This window comes from Empidonax traillii, unplaced genomic scaffold (assembly GCF_003031625.1).
Source record: "Empidonax traillii isolate 1590-97213 ecotype Southwest subspecies unplaced genomic scaffold, ASM303162v1 scaffold141:size962631, whole genome shotgun sequence".
Classification (NCBI taxonomy): Eukaryota; Metazoa; Chordata; class Aves; order Passeriformes; family Tyrannidae; genus Empidonax; species Empidonax traillii.
The window spans coordinates 628915-649857 of record NW_020955334.1 but is presented as its reverse complement, the minus strand read 5'-3'; the positions used below and the strand labels follow the sequence as shown (position 1 = coordinate 649857).

Sequence of the window (20943 nt, the reverse complement as noted above, 5' to 3'; positions counted from 1 at the left end):
ATAAATTAAAAATAAGTCTCTTATATGAGAACGTATTTACGGCTAAGTTTGACTACATGGCTGTTGAACAGAACTCTGTGGGTAGATGTGAAAAGAAACCAAAGGTTCAACTATCAAGATATCTTTAATTTTGTATTTACAGACCAGTTCAAAGCTCATTAAAGTAGAAAATAAACTTTACAGTCTGCAGTCTAAGCCTGGGCCTTATCTTTTGTAAAGGATTCTGACCATAAGGTTCCGTACTTGCTCTCCTAATAAATAAAATAGAAAGCAGTGCTGTGTTCGCGATGTCACTTGTCATTTCTACCAAGTATGGCACTAAATATGTTCGTAAAATCAAGTAGTGATTAATGTTTGTAGGTTGACTGAGATAGTAAAAAAGCTGAATGAACTTGTTTGGTGAAGATGGTGTGGGGGTTTTTTGTGAGCTTGCATGTTTTTAGTTAGTTAGCCTCCTTAGCCTCAGTTCTGCATTGTGCTTTCTTTATCTTAACCCAAGTTACAGATTCTGGCAGGTGTTTTCCACCTGAGTGGAATCTCCTCAGGTAAAGGATGACTTGTGTAAAGGCCATTACAGTGCTTTAAAACTTTGAAAGAAGGTTTAAACATCTACTTCCTTTAGATATATATACTTTATTTATTTATCTGTTAGTTGAATCAGTGACAGGCCTGACAGGAACCTCAAAGAGCTAACCAAATGCAAATAATTGCAGAAATGCTTTCTTTAGTTGGTATAAACTTGGTCATCCTATAATCAAGTCAAAGGGGACTTAAGGAAGTCAGGTGCTATTTAGGATGACAGGGATTTTGGTGCTTGATTTTCTTAGGCTTCTCTGAAAATACCTGCTGATTTTCTCAGTGTTATAACCAACTATTGTTCCTCCTCCTGCCTTAAACTCTGTGGGAGCAGAAGGTTCTGTTGAGGTGGACTTCACTGGTAGGTGTGGGATTTGCAGTTTAGAATTATAGAATGGTTTGGGTTGGAAGGGACCACCTAGTTCCAACTCCACCATCATGGGCAGAGTCACCTTCAACTAGACCAGGTTCCATAAAGCTTCGTCCAGCCTTGCCTTACTTACAAGGATGGAGCACATCCACAACTTCCCTGGGCAAAAAATATCATGATTAAAATGCACAGCAGTGTTTAGCTCAATGCAGCACAAATAAAACACAGTGCACTAATTGGGGAAAAGGTCAGCCAACGAATAGAATAAAACAATTTAATGATGGGGTATTAGGAGTTAAAATTCCAATATATTTAATAGTGTTTTATTCACATTAGCTCAGATATTCCTAAGTGACTAGTATTTTGGATGCTGTATTTTTGAGAGCTCGTCCAAAGCTTCTTTGTTAGTATCTGAATCTTAGATTGACTTGAAATAGATACGCAGTCTTAACGTCTTTAAACTGTGGTCTCAGGTGGTGCAGGATGGGTACCCAAACTGATAAACTATGGCTTGAAATTGTATTTATAAACTGATTGAATACATAGCACCGTGAAATATATTTCAGACTTTCTTTTAGTTTTGTAAATTATTCTGGTAAATTTTAAAGAGATGGTTTTCTCTGTAGTTTCTTGCCCTTTTAATTCTTCGGTGATCTTATTGCTTGTTAACAGAGTTGATTTTCTGCTTTAGTTTCTAGTGAATTTGAGTAATTAATGTGATGGCCCCTTCATTTTGATTTCTTGCCCTATGTTAGATTGAGAGGGGGTAAAAAAATCATGATCTGTTTTGTTTTTGGAGAACACTGTGAACATGTGAACTATCTGCAGCTGCCCTTGAAAAAGGGCAGTGATTTATTGAGGAAAACTGAATTGCAAAACCTTTTCCTCCCCAAAATCAACAGCTTGACTGAGTTTAAATAACTGACTTTTCATATCCTTTCATCACACACAAAGACCTAATCCTGAGACTACTTGAGCCACCAATGTAGGCTGTGGCTGAGACCACCACTGAATGTGTCATTCCCTTCTCACTACACACAAAACACATTGACTGCAGCTTTATGAAGTGAAAATACTGAAGAATAGGAAAATGTGAAGGAGGTGTCCACAGTCATTTCTTTAAAAAAAAAAAAGAAAGGAAAGGGGAAAAAAAAAGCTGCTGCATCTGGATATTAGGAACAAAAAGTGCCTCAGACTGGAATAATAGCTTGGGTCACTTGCTTTCGTATGTGCACAAGAGTGGAACTGCCGTTCCTTGTTTCAGTACCACTGACCCCTGCATTTTATTGTGTGAAGATGTCAGGGAAAGTGTGTAGAAGGAATTCCAGGATCTTTTAGTTTTAACAATGACATTGTTATTTTGTGGTTTCTGTGAGAGGTGGGATTCCTGAGGGGTTTATTGTGTTGTTTTTTCCAGTTTAGCCAAGTTTTGTATATATGCATGTGTGAGTTTGAAGAGATATTTTTATTTGTTAAAGAATAGTGCTTTCTGCATATTTGCATGTGTATTTAAAATATGATCCTAAATACATTGTGAGAAAATAAACAGTGATGGGATCTATTTTAAATGTCGGCTTATTCTCTTTAGCCTGGTACACAGAGCAGGCCCGTGTCTTGGATACACCTTCTGGCTTCTCTTCTGCTGAATCATTTTGCTGTGCTGAAGTTTAACTGAAAAATAAATAAATTAAAGAAACCTACAAGAGTTGCCTGTTGACCCTTGAGTACTGAAACCTTACAGAACCTTTCCTCTGTTGAACTGATGTTCTAACTGTACCTTCCCAAGTACTAGCTAGTGCATCTGGTTAGTGCATAATGAAAGACCTAAAGTTAAAAACTTGAGGTTAGAACTTAAGAAAGTTAAAAAATAATAGGAATATATTTTTTTCCATTGGTTACTTTTGAGCTCTAATTTCAGGAAGGGTTAAAATGATCATTGCAATAAACCCCTAAATTTTGCTATGACCATGGGATATATGTATATGCTTTCAGTTTTGCTATTTTCTTTGAATAAACCCCACCATGTTGTTAAAAATAAGCAAACAAACAAAAAAAAAGGGTTGGAGGTAGTGGAGGAAGAGGAGGCTTGGGTTGCATTTGTTTCTCCCAGACCAGCATGCAGGAGCTATGAGTTTAGCACAGACACTTGTCTAAATAATGCAGTTTTTTATTGACCTTTCATTCCCCTGTCCTTGAATGCCTCGATTGTTAAATCTCAGTAGCCAATTAGTCTTGTTGATGGTGACCAGCAGTGGGAGATGATCTATGCCAAAGCTATTGCTGTTCTTTACTTTGTACCTGTCATCACATTCCTTTGAATGTAAGAGTGAGTGTCTTGCATCATACAGACTCCATATTTACTCAGATTGGTGATATGTGTGTAGGATAAAATGTCTAAAGTCTGGAGTCACCTCTGATGAGTGAATTCCCGTTTATATATGGAGCTCGGTTTTCTAGGGAAGGCTAAAGGGTTGTTCTTACTATCGTGGTTATATATACCCAGTCCACTCCTTTCCCTTGCTCCATTTATTTTTTCTATTTACAGTTGTGTGTAGAATTTTTAGAAGAACAGGTATGCATGTCATTCTCTGTACATTAGTGTCAAGGCAACTGAGATAAATACAGTAACAAAACTAATTTGTGTAGGAACATAATGCACTTGTTTTAATACTTGGGGGGGTGTATTTACCTGGTGTTAATAAAATTTGAATATGTAACCCCTTATTTGACATAAGAAAGAAGATAAAATAATACTGAAAATGTGATTTTATTGCCTTTTTGTCGTCTTGCCTCTTTACCACTTTTCCTGTTTTATTTAACTCCTTTTTGTCCTTTTAGTTTTTGCACTTCTCCATTTATATGGTAAATGTAGATAATACTTTTGTACTGGGCTGTACCTTTCATTTTCCCATTTAAATGTGGCATATGGGTGTTTTGAATATAGAGCTCTGAAAAATAAAGCTAGTTTTCACTTAGTGGGATTCTGTCCTCTCTTTTTCTAGAGCACATGAGCATTGTGAGATGCAGTCTTTCTCTTAATTTATCTAACATTTTGAGTAGATTGAGGCTTAGTGGTAGTTGTTCTTGCAGTATTTTGGTATGTTGGACTAGAACCTGTAATTAAAAAATTACAGTCAGGTTCTCCTGACTCTTCTCCAAATCGGCTTCTCTGTTTTCTTTATCTTTTCTTTATTACTTTCAATACACTTTCAGCTACTAGAAAACGGGATAGTTGTATGAAAGTCCAGTGATATGCCCCCTGTTCAGTATGGTTTGGAAATTTCCCCCCTTTTGGTTAAGGTAAAAGTTCTAGAAAGAGATTCCGTTCATCTGGGGCTCTTCGTATCTTTTGGAAGGTATTTTCCTGTCTGCTTTTCTTACTGTAAAAGAGGGCAAAGAAATACTCTGATGTAAGTGAACTTATGTTCTGCAGTTTTCTCCTTTTGGTTTATTTTTCTATATATACTACTGTTGTTTTTAGTGCTGAAGTGGGATTTTTTTGTTCTTACTCTTTATAGGTATTTCCCTGACTTTTTAAGCATTATTGCAAGGTATCACGTCTGTGGCTCAAACTGATGATTAGTTTTAAGACTTCTGAAAATCATTAACATTTCTAACACTTCACAGTAACGAGAAATATTTTCATTCTTCTGTCAGTCATAGAGTGTAACAATCCTGTTCCAAATGGCGATAAGTACAAATCTTTTAGATTGCCTTAAACTACTGATATACTATAGATAGGACAATGTCTGCTTACAAACAAATTATGATTTCACTGTTCGGCAAAAGGACTGGAGATTTCACTTTTGATTCAAAAAGGAAGGACAAACTTGGAGGTAATTTGAATTACTGAACCGTATAGGTGACATATATGTATGTGTTAAATAATAATGCATACTTATGCCCAAACAAATGTGGGAATTATCTTGAGCAAAATAAGACTGCATTTCACAGAAATGTGCTGCCAGGGTTATGTGAGCGTCTGCACAACACAAGAACTTTTTTCTTGCTGAAGCTGATGCTGTGATTACTTGGTGAACTCATCAGCTGATTTGAAAGTTCCAGACTATTTTGTTCATCGAAAGATAGAGGCTGCTGTATGGGCAGTTTTATACAACAAAAGACGAGAGTTCAGCTCTGGTGACTGAATGTCATGTGTCCTTGGGAAGCTTATGCCTCTTTGTGTTACCTCTGTGTTACAGGACATACATAATTTTTAAAAACTGATTGATTTGGATTGCACTCGTGGAATACAAAAATCTGTGTATTTAGAAAGGCTCTTTCAAGGGCTTAATAATATCTGTTCCTGCACTGTAGAAGAATAGGATGATGAGTGATTGCATTTTCTTCCACAGTCACATCCCTAAATCTTTTTCTTTCTGTTTTTCTTAATGGGTTTTGAAATCACTCTAATGTTTAAATAAGCACAGCTCTCTTGCTATGAAAGTCATTTGTATGCTAAAATAATGGGTTGTGATTCTTCCTTTCTAAAATTGCTGGCTTTGGTACCTAATTCAGTTGTCCACCCTTCTGTCAAACACAACATAATACTTAAAAAAATAATTTTTCATTTTTTTCACTGATAGAAAGTCTGGATTTTGGTATCAGACGTAGTATCAGTTATTTCCATTAGTAAGTGTGGCTTTGTTATGGTCTGTGATAAATAAACTTCTGAAAAGTCTTCCTGATTGCTGCATATTTGTAACAAATTAAGAACGAGCACACGCTTACCATAGTAAATAATGTTTACCCTCTGCCAAGGAAGTTTCTTTTTGCTAGCTGGGTTCTGCACATGCAGAGAATGGCTGAACTGGGTGAAACCTGGTGGTGGTGGTGAGAGGCTGCTTGCTGATTCCTTAATATATGAAAAGCATGTCTGAAAGCATCAGACAGCTGTTACGTTTCCTGGAGCTGAGTGATTGCTGGACATAATGTAATACTGAAAAATTAGGAGCCAAAAGTTTATTTTGAGTGGGAAAGTAGTATTTTATAGTCCTATCAGGGTGGCAAAGCTCTGGGGAGGTTAAGAAAAATAAAACAGGGATAGGTTAAAAAGCATTTTTTGCATGTCTACTATGAAAGACTGTGACCAGAAAGAAAGAAGGTAGTTTTATTTCTTAGGGTAGCTGATGCTGTAGTTTGCATTTAACTGGGGCAGAGGGGCTGCTGTTGTGTTTACAGAAATATGAATAGTACTTCATTCCACCTGAAACCAAATACATGAATAGTGTATTCTTAGATAGCAGGAACAAAAAGTAAGATGCTTAAAAGCTTGTACTTGCTATAAGGCTGAAGAGCTGTGATAGCGAAGAATTGATACTCTCTTTAACAGAAAGTCCGCAGTTCAAATGTAGCACAAAGCTTTTAAAATTGTTGAAAGACCCAGAATTGACTTCTTGTGAAACAGTTAGACTTGGCTGAGCAGAAAAGGTCATGCAGTTGCAAATGAGTTATTCTTGGGGAGGGTACTTTGGCATTATGGCCATGAGGGAAAGAGACCTGAGGCAGGAAAGTACGTAGAGCTCAAAGACAGAGTTTGCAAAACAGCGACACGTGGTGTAGCAGCATCTCTGGTAAGCAAAATTTTGCTGGATGTTTAGAAGAATTGCAAAAAAGTGTGCACAGCATGGGTGAAAAGGTGATATCATCACTGGCTCAGATGGATTCCTCACAGGAACAGTGGACAGTATTTTAGGAAATAAAGTAATGGGCTAGACCTTAAGAACATGAATTAATGCCATGCAGGGTCACAGCAGTGGTCTGTCTAGGCCAGTGGTCTTTCTCCAGCAATGGCAATAGGAGATGTCATTTGGTGAGAGTATGAAAACCTGACAGCGGGTGATACAATGAGATATTTGCTGATTTTTTAGTATTGTTGTATGTATATGTTGTCCGTAATTATCACCGAAATAAAATCTGCTTTTAGAAGGGTTGTAAGTGAGATAAGACCAGTGACAAATATCAGTGAATCAGCCTCTGCTGGTAAAGTGTTTTACATGGGAGCAAAAAACAAAGTAAGAAATAGACCATTTGTAGCAGTGCTAAGGAAAAAAATACCCATTGTTGAATCAAATGTTTTGATTTCATAAGGCTCTGTGTCCTGTGGGACTGTCTTGGGTTTATATAGCAGGGGAAGCATTATGGGAATGACTTCTAAGAGGTAGAAGGGGAGAAAAAATTGTCAGGGCATTCTTTATTTTCCTTTAAAAATAGCAGTTATTTGACAGCAAGGTCTGATTCAGGAGATAAAAGAATGCATTGCTGTGGGAATCTTGAAGCAAGTGGAACAGCCAACAAAGTGACCGCACTTGGCCAGGGTGGTGGATATCGGAGTCACAACCGCCCTAAATTGATATGATGGAAAAGGGATGCTTTCTTTTACCTGGGGAGTAACTCTGTGAGTGTTGGGTGATGCCAGACGTTTTTCTGTATTGTTTCAGGCAGGTTCTGGCAAGAGCTGTCAAGAAAGCAAAACGTGTGTGTGCATGTTCTGCACTCGCTGAATAATGCTGTTTCCCCAAGCTACCATGTAAAACTGTGCTTGGCATCTGAGGTGTTCCACAGGAACATATTTGTCATGGTACAAAGACCACTGTAGTTCATGTGAATAGTTTTTGTGTATGTACGTTTTTTCCCTTGGAAAAACAATAGTGTAAGAGTATAACCAGGGACTATTTACGGGAGAAGGGCACTGCTAAACAGTAAAACATATTAACTCTTTATATTATTTGTACAGGGAGATCACAGTAAAGTTATAACTAACGCCCTGTAACTTGAGGAAGAGGACCTCTCACTTATATCCTCATTGCAAAGTTGTGCCTTGCTGCCCAAGTCACTAAGAAAATTTCTGTGCGGAAGGGCCGAGGGGGCACAAGGTGCTATAAAAAAAGAGCACTTGAGAAAATCAGAGGTCCTACTCAACTTTTTACTGCTTATAAATAGAAAAGTACATTGTCCATAACCACTTTCAAGAATGGGTGTTGGCACTGTCATTTTGACTGTATTGGTTTCCATGTACAGTGGGATGTACATGTAGGAGCTGCATGTAGAGATGCACAAGCAGAGGCTTTGGCTCTGTTAATAGCTTATTTTTTCATGGAAAACCTGTATTAGCTGGAAGTAACTTATTACCATGGCTGAAGGCCCCTGGCAACCAGCTTCTTACATGGGTAAAGATAATTTATTATTTAAAGAAAAATAACCTCTCTATGTTGTAGGAATGTTAAGATGGAGTTTTAAAGATGAGTATTTTGAGTGCCGGTCAGAATCACCAAGTCCAGAGCTTGATTACGCATTTGTTTCTAAAGCATCAGTATCTGGAAGTCCCAGGCAACATATGAACTGTGATTTTTGAAAACTGCTATTGGGACCAAGTTCTGCATCAGACAGTTAAGCCTCTTGGCCCAGTGTGCCCAGAGAGCCTATTTCTCTCCCTTATTGTAGGGTAAGAGATTACTGATGATAGGATGCTGTTTAACTACAACAGAATGGTGTCATTGCCAATGTATTAAAGAAAACACCCTCTTTCTTATAAGGTCACTTGTTAAAGAACAATTGCACACAGTTCGCCATGACCTCAAACAAATATTAAGGCTTCTCACTTAATGACAAAATGCATGCCAAGTCAAATGAATGAGCATGTTAGTGGCACAGAAAGCATCTGCCCTGAGGAGCTAAGTACATGCTTGTTTGCTTCGAAAAACCGTGATCCAGAAAGACTGTCGTACATAGACGAGAACAAATGGAAGGTGCTAGTGTTAAGGATGTGACTGGCAATTTTGAATACATTTCTGTGGTGCATCTGACAGATGTGTTCAGCCCATTTGCAGAGACGTAATGATTTAGTTAGGTAACCTCTTGTCAACTAATTGGAAATAACAGGATTCATGGGAGAAGAGGTTGCTGGTTTTGAGGGGTTTAGAGATGGCAGTGTTTAGTTCTTTTTTCTTTCACTAAGTTTATCTGCAATTACAATTTTCATTTCTTCTCCAACTGTACCTTTTTTTCTGTTTTCAGTGAATTAATTGTCTTGTCTTTAAATTCCAAACTTTCAAGTGGATACACATTTTCCTAAAGCTGAATTAATGCTGATTGATTGCTGTCATTCTTGACAAAGATTGCTGTCCCTGGTTGCTTCAGAAAAGGACATTGTCTGAGATGTCTTTTAAATATTGTGTGTACCTCACTTTCTCTTCTCACAAGTCTTCATTGCACTTTTGCTGAAGACAAATGTGTTCCTGACAGTTTGATGCAAACAATAGTATAAACAGCCATATGTATTTTTTAACTAGTTTCAAAAGAAAACCCGTAATTTTTTTTTTTTTTAATAAAGTAATTTGAAGACTCACCTCCATCTTGGCTGCCTTAAGTGAGTAAAATGAAGTAGAGTTGTTTATGTGTTGAGATTACGGTACAAAGATAAAGGGTTTCCCTTAAGATTTTTCCTCTGTTTTTTTGTAATAAAGGAGAAAAACTGCAGAAAATCTGCAGTGTGGTTCAGTATGCTCCTCTGGGTGGAGTTGGCCTGAGTGAAATGTTTATCGCTTTGATCTTCTCATTGCAATGTCATCTCCCCAGGGAAGCTCATCCTCTGGTGTGCCAGTGTAACCAGCCGTCTCTGTAGTTGTGCTTTTAACAGGGCTGCAGGACAGTCAGCCCAAACAGTCTGGTTTGAAAAAGTGTGTTAAAGGAAAAAGCATTCAAGGATAAAGAAAGTGTCAGAACTGGATTAGGGATTGATTGTGCATTCAGTTATTTAGCAGGCTCAATGAGAAAAGAATTTTAATCAGGGGTAAGGGAGGAGGAGTAAGGGTGATGCCAAGCAAGTATGACCAGAGTGGGGTTTTGTAGTTTCTTGACCTGGATTTACTTCAGACAGCATAACCTGACTGAGAGTGGCCTAAGTTAATGCAGTGAAGGTTCAAACTTGACATCCAGGACATGCGCCATTGCTGTTATTAAATTAATATGGCTTTATGGCAGTTCCATGGCCTAATATAATCCTTTGGAGTGCCTATTGGGGTCCATGAAGTAGCAGGTGGGAATGGGGTTTGGGTAGCTGTATTTGACTTCTGCTCAAATATTGTTAAAACTGGTCCTGGAACACTGCAGTTCTTGGGTGGGATTTGACTGCAGAATCGGTCATCAAAATTTAGATATCTGCTTGATGGGCTTTAGATGTTTACTTTGCTGCAGTCAGAAGGCATCTAGTAAATGCCATTAGGGGACTGTAGAGAAATATTCAACCGTATGGTCACTAGGTACCCACGTACAGGTTAGATGAACTCACCGTCCCTGGAGGTATGTAAAAGATGTGCAGATGTGGTGCTTAAGGACATGATTTAGTGGTGGGCTTGGCGGTGCTCTGGTAATGGTTGGACTCAGTGATCTTTAAGGGGTCTTTTCCAGTCTAAACCATTTTATTACTCTATTCATCACTTTTTAAACTTGTAAGCAAAGACAGGAGTTTCACTATGTAGGTCACATGTAGACTCCCATACTCAGGTTTTCACGTCTCAAATCCCATCCCCTGGGCTCCATTCATTCATTCGAGATCCTACCAGGTCAGCAGCTGCAAGTCCAGAATAGTGTGGCTCCTGTGGCAGTAGGTCCTATACCATAGCTGTCAAACCCATGTGGATGACTTGGCTTTGAAAGTCAGACCGACACACACACAACTGCATGGTACCCCTTGTTTTTATATTTTGGAAGAAAATGGAAGACCTCAAAGATCTGACACTTTCGAGCTTGTTAGAAAGTAGAGAGGTGTTTTATAGGTACTTTCAAGAGAAGATAAAGGACTCCCAATTCCTCACTGTAGCAATGTGCCAGCAGATCTGAGGGGTTCAAAATGGGGTTCTACCTGGAGGTTTGGGCCTTTTTCATAGAAGTACTTAAACCAAACATGAAATATTGATCTCAGTGTATAACTGATACCAAAGAGCAGTGATCTTTGGGATGGAAAGATAGACATTTTTATGAGACATCATGAACTTTAAATTTTGCTTTGCATTTTTGTTTTGTCAACTTTACTAAATTACTTTGAATGGCTTACAATTTGTCATAAGATTTCTAACCTTATGTAAATGGTATAATTTCTGTAACAAGGGGTAAGGCTTACAGCTTGTGATAGATGTATGGCTTTTGGCTTGTAATGGCCATGTTCTTTTCAGATTTTTAGTGGTTTTTATTTCTTCTGGTTTCTTTATCTGGCATTAAACGCTTTTCTGTTCTGTGATTGTGGTACAGAAATACCTGTTATTCCTAGATCAAGACCTGTTTGAGATAAAAATTCCAGGATATCACTCTCAGAACCTATAAGAATTATGAATATGTAGGTCATCAGACGATAAAGGGAGTTTCACAAGTGAATGTCCTATCAGAGCATTAATTTCTTGAGAGGGTTGTAGGAGGGTATGCTTGTTCCAGTAAAAGAGGAGATTTTAAAGGAAAAATAAGCCACAGTAAATGGAATGACTGATCAAAGCATGAGGAAAATCTCTTAGGACTCTTGCAAGAGCATGACTCAACAGAAACAGCACATGCTATTCTGCATTCTAGGGATAGACTATGTGCAGATTGTGTGTGGGAGATTTATCTTTCCCCAGGGAAATGGAAATAAATTTGAAGGTGGACATTGGACAATATTTCTCCATGTGGAAGTCATGATCTTTTCCTGGAACCATCCAGATCTTTTTAGTCTCAGTAGCCTGTGCACCTGTTGTCTTTTGTGTAAGGTGTCCTTGTTTCAAATACAGTGCAGATAGCTGTAAAATATAATTCATCAGCTCTGGGTTTTTGAGTTTGGTTGTTTTATGCTTTTTGGGTTTTTGTTTTTGTTCTTTTTTTTTCAATTTCACTGTTATTTTCTGCACAGTCATTACATTTTCAGTGCTAAAATTAAGAAAAAAATAAGCCCTAGCAGTAAAAATACTGGTTTTGTAGGCCATATTTCTTCAATGTAGGAAAACCTTGCCTGCTTAGCCTTCCGAAGCGATTTTCAATTGTAAGCTGACTCTGCTAGGTGAAGTCTAGGTACTCAGTCCGGAGCATTTCTTGCTGTGCAAACCAAATACCTACCTCACTGCTTGTCTCCAGAAGAAGAGATGTCGGACTGCTCATTGTTATTGTCAGCCTGGTGATGATTTTGAGTCCTCCAGCTTGCACGCAGTGAATCCACTAGAAGTTGGGGCAGTCTCCAGCCGCAGAGGTTGGTTGTCTCTTGTGAAACTCAGGAGCTAGAACCTTCGCCTTACCTTATGCAGTAACTACATGATTACAGTCTACAAATGGTTGTGTCTGGCTTTCAGACTACTTCATTAAGAGTTAATTTATATGCAATTTTGGTTTTCAAAAAAAACCCAACACGCATGACTGATCCACCCTATCATAAATTTTTATAATGATAAGGTGGTGCAGGCTCATCTAAAATTCCTTCCAAAGGCGGTGTCAGATTTTTACTTTAGTCATCCTAACCTTCTTTTCCTTCCCTGTATTTTTGCCATAGCGAGGCTTTGTTTACACGAGCTGGATCTTAATAGTTTTGCTCCCACTCCCACCCCTACTGGCACTTTGCAACATATTGTAGATTATCATCACTAAAACTTCAGTTTAGCTTTTTAATTTTTTTATTAAGAAGCATGTATCTTCCGCAGAATTGTTTTCCTTGAAGCAGCTTTCCTCAACATTTCATTTCAGATTTGTGGCTGATGGTATGAGGGGACTATGCACTTCAGAAACAGCTTCCTTGTGACTCTCTAGGAAGTGATGGAGGGAGAGGGAGAAGGCAGCAGGTGTATAAAGCAGATTCAGAAGTGAGTTTGTTAGAAGGAAGGAATGGACTTCGGCCTCTGCTGATAAGGATGGATGTAAGGGAACCTTTAGAAATTAGCCATCATGTGGATGGTTGACAGGCTTGGCAGAGATAATGAGCAGTACAGAGGAAAATGGGGTTCTAGACAGGAGCAAATTTGTAGGAGGTCTGGAATCTTTATTTCTTTCTCCTCACCCCACGATAAAAAGGAAATATGTTTACAGAATGCCAGAGAAGTGGAAAGTAGAGAAGGGCTGATGACAGTGCTGGTGAGGAGTCACGGTGCTTTGTTTTGCTTTGTGCTGACATAGCCATGTGCGTAATTGATGTAGGCGAAACACCATGCACTCTCATTGCCACCTTACCTCCTCCTGATGAAATCTAGGTTAAATGTTTGTGATCTACTGTATGTATCTAGAAGGTCAAACAACATAATGCTGTCAACACCTTAACCCACAGATGAGCACTGTAGTGGTAACGCAGCTTCCTTCAGAGCTCCTATCCTATAGGTATGTTCCTAACAGAGTTATGAGACCCTAAAATCTGCTTTTAGGATCTATGAGATTGCAAGGCTGTTATACTCGTAAATCTTCTATCATAAGCTAAGACCTTGTCTAGCGCTGAACTTAAATTGTGCTGACTCCTGCAGTCATAATGTATAAGATGTGTGGGTTTGCTGTTTGGTCAAGTGAAATTAGGGTAAAGTCAGAGAGGCCTGAAGAGAAAAAAAACAAATTTAGGGGTAAAGGTTATGCTCGGTTTTGACCATGTGTGTGTGGGCTACCAGAAGTGCAGCAGGAAATGCAGTGTTTCACAGGCATTCCCATTGAAAACCCAGGAGGCTCTCTGGTATCTGATCTAGGCTGATATTTTTCTGTGTTGCTTACCTTTTCCAACTCAATGCACAGATAAAAAGATGGAAGCATTTTTGCTGCAAGACATGCATTTTTAGCACCCAGCAGTCACCAGTGTGTTTCTGGGATCTGAAAATCAGGCAGCCACAAAATTCAGCTGGAATCCACATCTACATTGTATGTGATTACGAAGAAGGTGGCTCCTCTACAGGCCATAAAATGGAAAATTTCTTAGAAAATATTTCTAATGAATTTGTTAATGAGAGTAATACAGGAATTCAGTCCTGAGCTAGGATTTCAGTTGTCTTGTTTTTGTACTGGGTGGGTTTATTCTTGTATGGGTTTTTTGCCCCCTTTTTAAGGAGGAAATGGGCATATCTTAGTTACAGTATACAAGGATCCTGCTGTACATACATGCACAGCTGGTGTTCTGAAAGAAATTTGTGTGCAGATGATGGTTTTGATTGTGTATTCAAATTGAAAGTTTGATGTAGGATTTGGACGATGCAGGATTGAATTCAGAAAAGTGGGCCAGGATCCACTGTCATAAGCAACAAAGCTTCTTTCCACATTATATCTAGTTTTCTAAGAGTTAAGTCAGGTTTACCCCAGCTATTCACATCATACTCTTTAGTACACCTGGTAAAACTAGCCTTTAATGACACTTTTTGCAGTGTGTAACATTTTATTTTTATTTGTAGTGTTTCCCAGTGTAATCCTTTGAGAAGAGACAGTTCACTTGCTCTGATACTGAGTTTTCTTTCTAAATGGGACTAAGTTGTTTTTAGGAAAACATTGCAGGCCTGTGTTGAAAGTCTCTCTTCCAGCTGTCAGATCTTTCAGCTGAAGTTGAAAGTCAGTCTTTCACCAGTGTCTCTTTACCAGGAGTGAAAAAAACATATCCTTGATTCACCAGATAACTTGGGTTCAATTAAGATTAGATGTCTGTTACATTAATCATCTATTACTTTGTTACAGCAGTCATAAAATATTTTACAAAGAAAGACAGTAATGTAAAGTCAACCAGTTTTGTGAAGACATTTCTTAAAAAATAATACAGAAGAAAACCATAAACTGCACAGTTAGTCAATTTAGATATTACTATAAATTTTCCAAGTTGCTTAAAAGTAGATGTTGCTCATATGTTATACAATGCATCCGCTCTTTAATTTGGTAGTTATGTTTAAATATTTAAGTGTTTGAATAGTGTGTTAATTAGTTTTATACTTGTTCTAAATTAAATTCTTCTGGCAAAGAGTTTTTTATTTTGTTTCTATTGTGCTCCAGACTCTCCTACAGATTTTTGGTGTGGTGGCTGTGGCTGTGGCAGTGATTCCTTGGATACTCATCCCCTTAATTCCACTATTTATTCTTTTCATTTTTCTTCGACGATATTTCTTAGACACTTCAAGAGATATTAAACGTCTAGAATCCACAAGTATGTAGTTTGGCGGGACTTAATGTTAGTTTGAACCCTGCTTATTATTATGTGAAATGCTAGTATTTTATAGACAGTCCATCAAAGTTTTTTTTTTTCTTTTGCTATGCAAATAACTTCCTTATTGCCTTGGTTCTCAACTAGTGAATTACATGCTTAACTCCTGTTTTGCATAATGATAAACCTTGTGTACGTCAGTTTACCTATCTGTAAATAAAGCTGGTTAAGAACATGCTAAGCTGCTGGTCTTTGGGACCTTGCATGCACACACTAATGGTGTTTCTGACCTTATCTGACTCTTGTGCCTGACTTTAGCTTGACTACGATATGAAATACTAAGCATTATGAGTAACAAACATGGGTGCCTGATGTCATTAATAAAGCTTAAGGAGTTTCTTCAGTGACAGCTATTGTTAAAAATGTAAGGCATTTTTGTATAAATTAATCTGCCTGGCTGTCTGACTGATTCTAATTGAGTAAGAGCACATTAGTTAAAGATACTGCATATTTATTCTAAAGGGATGCAGTAGAGTAACTTGTATGCTTAAATATAAAGTAGTAGGATTAAAGATTAGTGTGGTACAAAAAGAATTAAATGTTGTCCTTCAGCCATTGTTAATGTACTCTTATTTCCCTTTGTAGCTCGAAGTCCAGTATTCTCCCACTTGTCGTCATCCCTCCAGGGTCTGTGGACTATTCGGGCTTTGAAAGCAGAGGAAAGATTTCAAAAATTATTTGATGCACACCAAGACCTTCACTCAGGTTTGTGATGAATTGACACGAAAAATCAAATACTTTGCACTGTAGGAGGGAAATATCTTACGCCCTCAGCGACATGTGTATAATGTGCATTAAAATCAGCAGGAGCTGTGCATTTGTCTCTTTAGGGTAAAATTTCTCTATTAGAACAAAAACGTTATTATCTCTCTAGATTTAGAGAGTTTACTTTGGGCTGTAATGTAATTTGAGATACCCATGCGTATGTCTTAACAATGTATAAGATAAACATTCAAAAGTATGCCTGCTAAGAATACGTAAAGAATAATTTTTCACATTTTCCTGGATTCCATCTTTAAAAAAATGGGAGAGGGATGAAACAAGCTGTATTATGAAGCATTTAATATTAAGTAGTTCTAGGAGTGGGCAGAGATTATTAATATAAATCATCTTGGAAGAGTTTCATGGATCTCATTTTTTTACTTTGAGCAGCTTTCAGGGCTTAAATCTAATATATGGTATTAACATGACCAGAAGGTGTAAAATATTAGTATTCTGCAAGCATAAGTAATGTAATTCAGGCTTACACTGTGATTCTTTACCTTCTGTCAACTAAATATTCTCTATTACCATGTTTTTTCAAGATGCAGCAGAGCACAAGTGTGCAATTTTGTGTTTGGTAGGTAAGATTGTGAATTTCCTCTGTCATAACATGTACAAGTATGTTCTATGGCTTTTTTGTAAATTATAGACTTCAAAGGTAAGACCAGTTGATCTTTTCTGTGATAAAGTAGTTTATCACAGGTTGTGGAATTGTTCTCACTGACCTCCTTGTTGAGCCCAGTTACCTGTGACTGGTGTATCTTCTAGGGAGGCACTTCTGGCTTTGAATTTTGCATTTCTTAATGCTTTCGAGTTACCAGTTATCTGACCATATCAATGTAACAGTAGCTGATAGTGAGGGAAAACAAAGTTGTTTTTGAGCTTTGTATTAAAAGACATAAACTGCATATACAAGCTTCACTATACAAAGAGGACCATGACCTTTAGAAGAAATATTTTTCTTATATTTTAAGGTCAGATCTAAGGAACACAAACACACTACTTTCCAGTCAATTTTATGCGTCTCCCTGTCCAAACTGTCAATAACACCACTCCTGGGCAGATCAGGAACCTGCTTTAGAGATCAAACTTCAGTGCTCATTATCACACCCTTGTGTATACCTACACACTTTGTCTTGGTGTCTTTCCCGCCAGAGTATTTGGGGTACACCAGCTTGCTTGGTGTGTGTGTGGTTTGTGGTCCTCACAGGGAGTATGAGCCAGCAATGTGCCTGGGCAGCAAAGAAAGCCAACGACATCTGGGCTGTATTGACAGGAGCATAGCCAGGGGAAGGAGGGAAATCATCCCTCTCAGCACTTGTTAGCCCTCAGTGGAGGTGCCAGCTAGGATAGTGTACTAACGGAAGAGATCTCCCTGTAGGGAGAGGCTGAGGAAACTGGGCTTGTTCAACTCCCCGAAGAGGCAGCTTACAGAGGATTTAATAACTGCCTTCCAACACCTGCAAGGACGCTGACAAAAAGATAGGCTCTTCACTATGGTACATGGCGGTAAGAGCAACAAATGGGTATAAGTTGCAATAAGAGAGGTTTAATTTGAACACAAGGAAAATTTTTCACCATGAGCACTGTCGGGCAGAGGAACAGGTTGCCCAGAGATGTTGTGCAGGCTTCATCCTTGTCAGTTTTCAAGACTCAAGCTGCATAAAGCATGGAACAGCGTGGTCTGGCTTCAGAGCTGACTGTGCTTGAGGAGGAGGATGAACTGGAGATCCCCTGAAGTTGCTTTCACACCCTGGATGGTTCTTTGATACTAAATGTGAGCAAGCAGTAGCTGATGTAAGAGGATACTTTTCATACTAGCTCATAAAATTGGAGTACTGGGGTTTTAAGTCTCCTAAAGAGTTTCGAGTTCTTCGCTGAATTGCAAAAGGCTCTCCCAACGATCAAGGCTTTTGTTTAGCACTTGTGGCTGGAGTAGTGTCCTTCTCTGTTCAGGCCTGAGCCTAGGACACAGGACACTTGCTGTGAACCACTTTCATGCATGCCTGTGAATTCAGTATTAAATAAATTTTAGATAACAAACATCTAAAGGGCATGCTGAGATTTAACCAAACCCAGGTTTCCTTCCTGCCAGTGTCCATCTCTATAAGCAGGCTCATGAGTCATCAGAAGTTACACCATGATGAGTCTGTTAGTCCCCAGCATTGTCATATTCCTTCCTTTATGCACGTTGACCCCACTTACGTAGGGTTGCAAAATGACCCATTTCAAGCTGGCAGTTTAGGGCACCTTCCCAGACAACAGGATCAATGGAGTAAAACCTTGGAGATGAAAAATCTACAAGGTCTTACAGCTACACTGTCGTGCCAAAAATGACCTCTAATGTCACCAGGAAGCTGCTGTGGATTGTTTCCAGGGCCACTTGGCTTCTGGGTTTCAGAGAAGTAACTAAATTGTGGTGAATTCAGTTTGTGACTTGGTGCGGCCTGTGTCATTCTCTGTGCCCAGGTGTATGACCACGTCAAACGTCTTGTTTAATGCAACCAGCTGCTAAATGTGTGATCAGCCATACTGCAGTTTGGGTTGATGAAGATGGGACTAAGAAGTTACCACTTTTGTATCATAGCTGGATTCCTCTTGTCATCCTCACTCTTACCCTCTGCTGCCCTCCAGAAGTTACATGGAGGTTTCTGTTCGCTGAATTGATTTGCTCACTCCATAATCTGGCTATCCAAGATGATCAGGCTTAAAAACTGGACTTGCCTACTCTTTATTTTACAAAAGGGAGATTTTTTTAGTTTGAATCTTTCCCAGCACTAGGCTAAGGAACACTGAAACAGTTGAAACTGAATTGATCTTTAGCATGGAATAATGACAAGCAGTACAGAAAGGTTTGGAATGGTAACTTTCTGCTGTGACTTGATAGCAGCTGGAACAATTCATCTGACTGCAGCTTAAGCAATAAATAGTGCCATACTTCGTTATGGCTACTTGACTTCTGGTGTTGGCCCTGAATGCAAACACTCTGCCTTCTGGATTGCAATGTCTTTTCCCCTGTCTCCTGTATCTTGTACTGTAGCATTATCTGTCTGGGATGGAATTTAGAACCAAATTGTGAACACCTGGATTTGAGTGCCCAGTGCAGATGTCCACCTGTGAGCTTCCCCAAAAGTAAATATGTGCATATAGTCATTTTAATAGCTCTGTAGCTAAACTGGCTGTACTGAGTAGCTCTTACAGGAGCTTAATCAGCTGCAGCTGCCCTCTAAAGACTTGGCTCTCACAGTTATGTTGTGATATGTTCTCACTAAAAGCCTATAGACTCTAGTCCAGCTACAGTAAATGTAGTTGTACTTCTGCACCCTAAGACCCCTGATTCCAGTAGAGTTCAGAAAGAAGGTTCCCTTTTAAAATAAATGGACCATGCTTGACCATGACTTGACACCTGGACTGTTTTTTTCTTTCTATTCCTATTACAGTATGTTATACTAGTTGTTGTTACCATTGTGGTTGATATTGGTGTGAAAACAAAGTTATACCATTTCAGGAAAATTGGTCAGTATCCTGATCACCATCAGTCCATACAGACGTGCACTTGAAGATGACATTTTTTTTTTTTTTAATCAACTAATTTAGTAAAATTTAGTAATTTAGTAAATTTAGTAAAAATTGTACAGCATAGTTTTCTAACAATCCACTGTTCTTATGTCTTTGTAAAATACACTTTAGAGGCCTGGTTTCTGTTTTTGACGACCTCAAGGTGGTTTGCTGTGCGTCTGGATGCCATCTGTGCCATTTTTGTTATAGTGGTTGCTTTTGGTTCCCTGCTTCTTGCTAAGAGTAAGTACAGATGTTAGAAAAAGTTCACCCAGTAATTACCATGGATAGTAATGTCTAATTCTTTTTCACAGATTTCTGTTTCTAATTGTTTAAAGGCTGTAATTAAGTTAAATGTTTCTTTCTAGATCATGATCTCTTCCTCGGTCTAGGGCATTGGGGCTGTATCTACTTTCCTGCAAATACTGGAGGCAGTTCAGACATCTTCCGGGCTGAGGCATGCATCTATCATCATCCCCAAATGTGCAAACAAACTTGCAGATATCTAGTCTTCACTTTTGAGATTCTGGCTTTCAGAGCGATAAACACAAATAAATCTTTTTCATTTTCCCCACCTTTGTCTATCTTTTTTGGGCCTACAGGGCTTTGCTTTTCATACTGAAACACCCACGGAGCTGCCTCTTAACAACTTTTTTCCTTTCTACACATGGCACAGTAGGTCAAAAGGCAAGCTAAAGTTCCTAGGGATGCTCTTCTCCTATCTTGGATCAGTGGGATAGGCCAGTTCCAGAAAGAAAATTGCCTTGTAATAATACATTTTATGTTCACTGTCACTCATGAACTGTCATTAGAGCATGCATCATCCAGGATGTAATTGGGTTAGATGTACTAGAATGAGATAATAATCTAAAACATGAAGGAAGAAACAATTATCTTGGACATGAAAATTAGTGCTAATTTGATGGTTTTGTTTCTTTTCTTTTTTCTTTGGGTAAGTTCTGCATATGCACGTGTATTTTAAAATTTGAACTCTGTGCTGCACAACACTGCAAATTTTGAGCTAGGTTTGATGTTAGTAGAATGCAAAAAGACAAGTCAAAACAATGATCTGGAATCTTTCCTTGCCTCTGGATAAGGAGTAGCTCTCTTGAAGTCAATAGGACTATGTTAGGATAAAGTTCAAGTAAAGTCAGAGGACAATCATGCTTAATATCAGGGCAGACAGAATTCATATGTTTTGTGAGAGTAGATCCACTGAACACAGAAAATGCTTTTATAAAAAGAGGAAAAAATATTCTGCCCTGTTATTTTTATCTGATCGCTTACAAGAGTACAAAGTTGATGTGAATGTTCGTAACTAATTTTGAAATCATTTTATGCTAATTTTTTGCTTAGGTTTAGGAGCTTATCTAATTCCCTTAGAAAAAAGTGAAGAGTTAACTAGTGCTTAGCCAGATAGGGATGACCCTAACAAGCTCTGTAAGTCTGGTCTTGAGACTGAACCTCAGATAAAATGCCAGGCCAAGGAGAACTGGGATTATCTTCTCAAATAGAC

At 38.5% G+C, this 20943-nt stretch overlaps 1 protein-coding gene across 5 annotated transcripts in view; it reads left to right on the top strand.

Moving 5' to 3' along the window:
• ABCC4 (ATP binding cassette subfamily C member 4) overlaps positions 1–20943 on the top strand; it is a 147820-nt gene that overhangs the window by 88596 nt on the left and 38281 nt on the right. For all 5 annotated transcript variants that reach the window (XM_027884253.1, XM_027884254.1, XM_027884257.1 and 2 more), the window contains 3 exons: positions 14900–15050; positions 15693–15812; positions 19560–19670. In XM_027884253.1, the coding sequence (XP_027740054.1) occupies positions 14900–15050; positions 15693–15812; positions 19560–19670 (382 nt within the window). The remainder of the gene's footprint in view (positions 1–14899; positions 15051–15692; positions 15813–19559; positions 19671–20943) is intronic.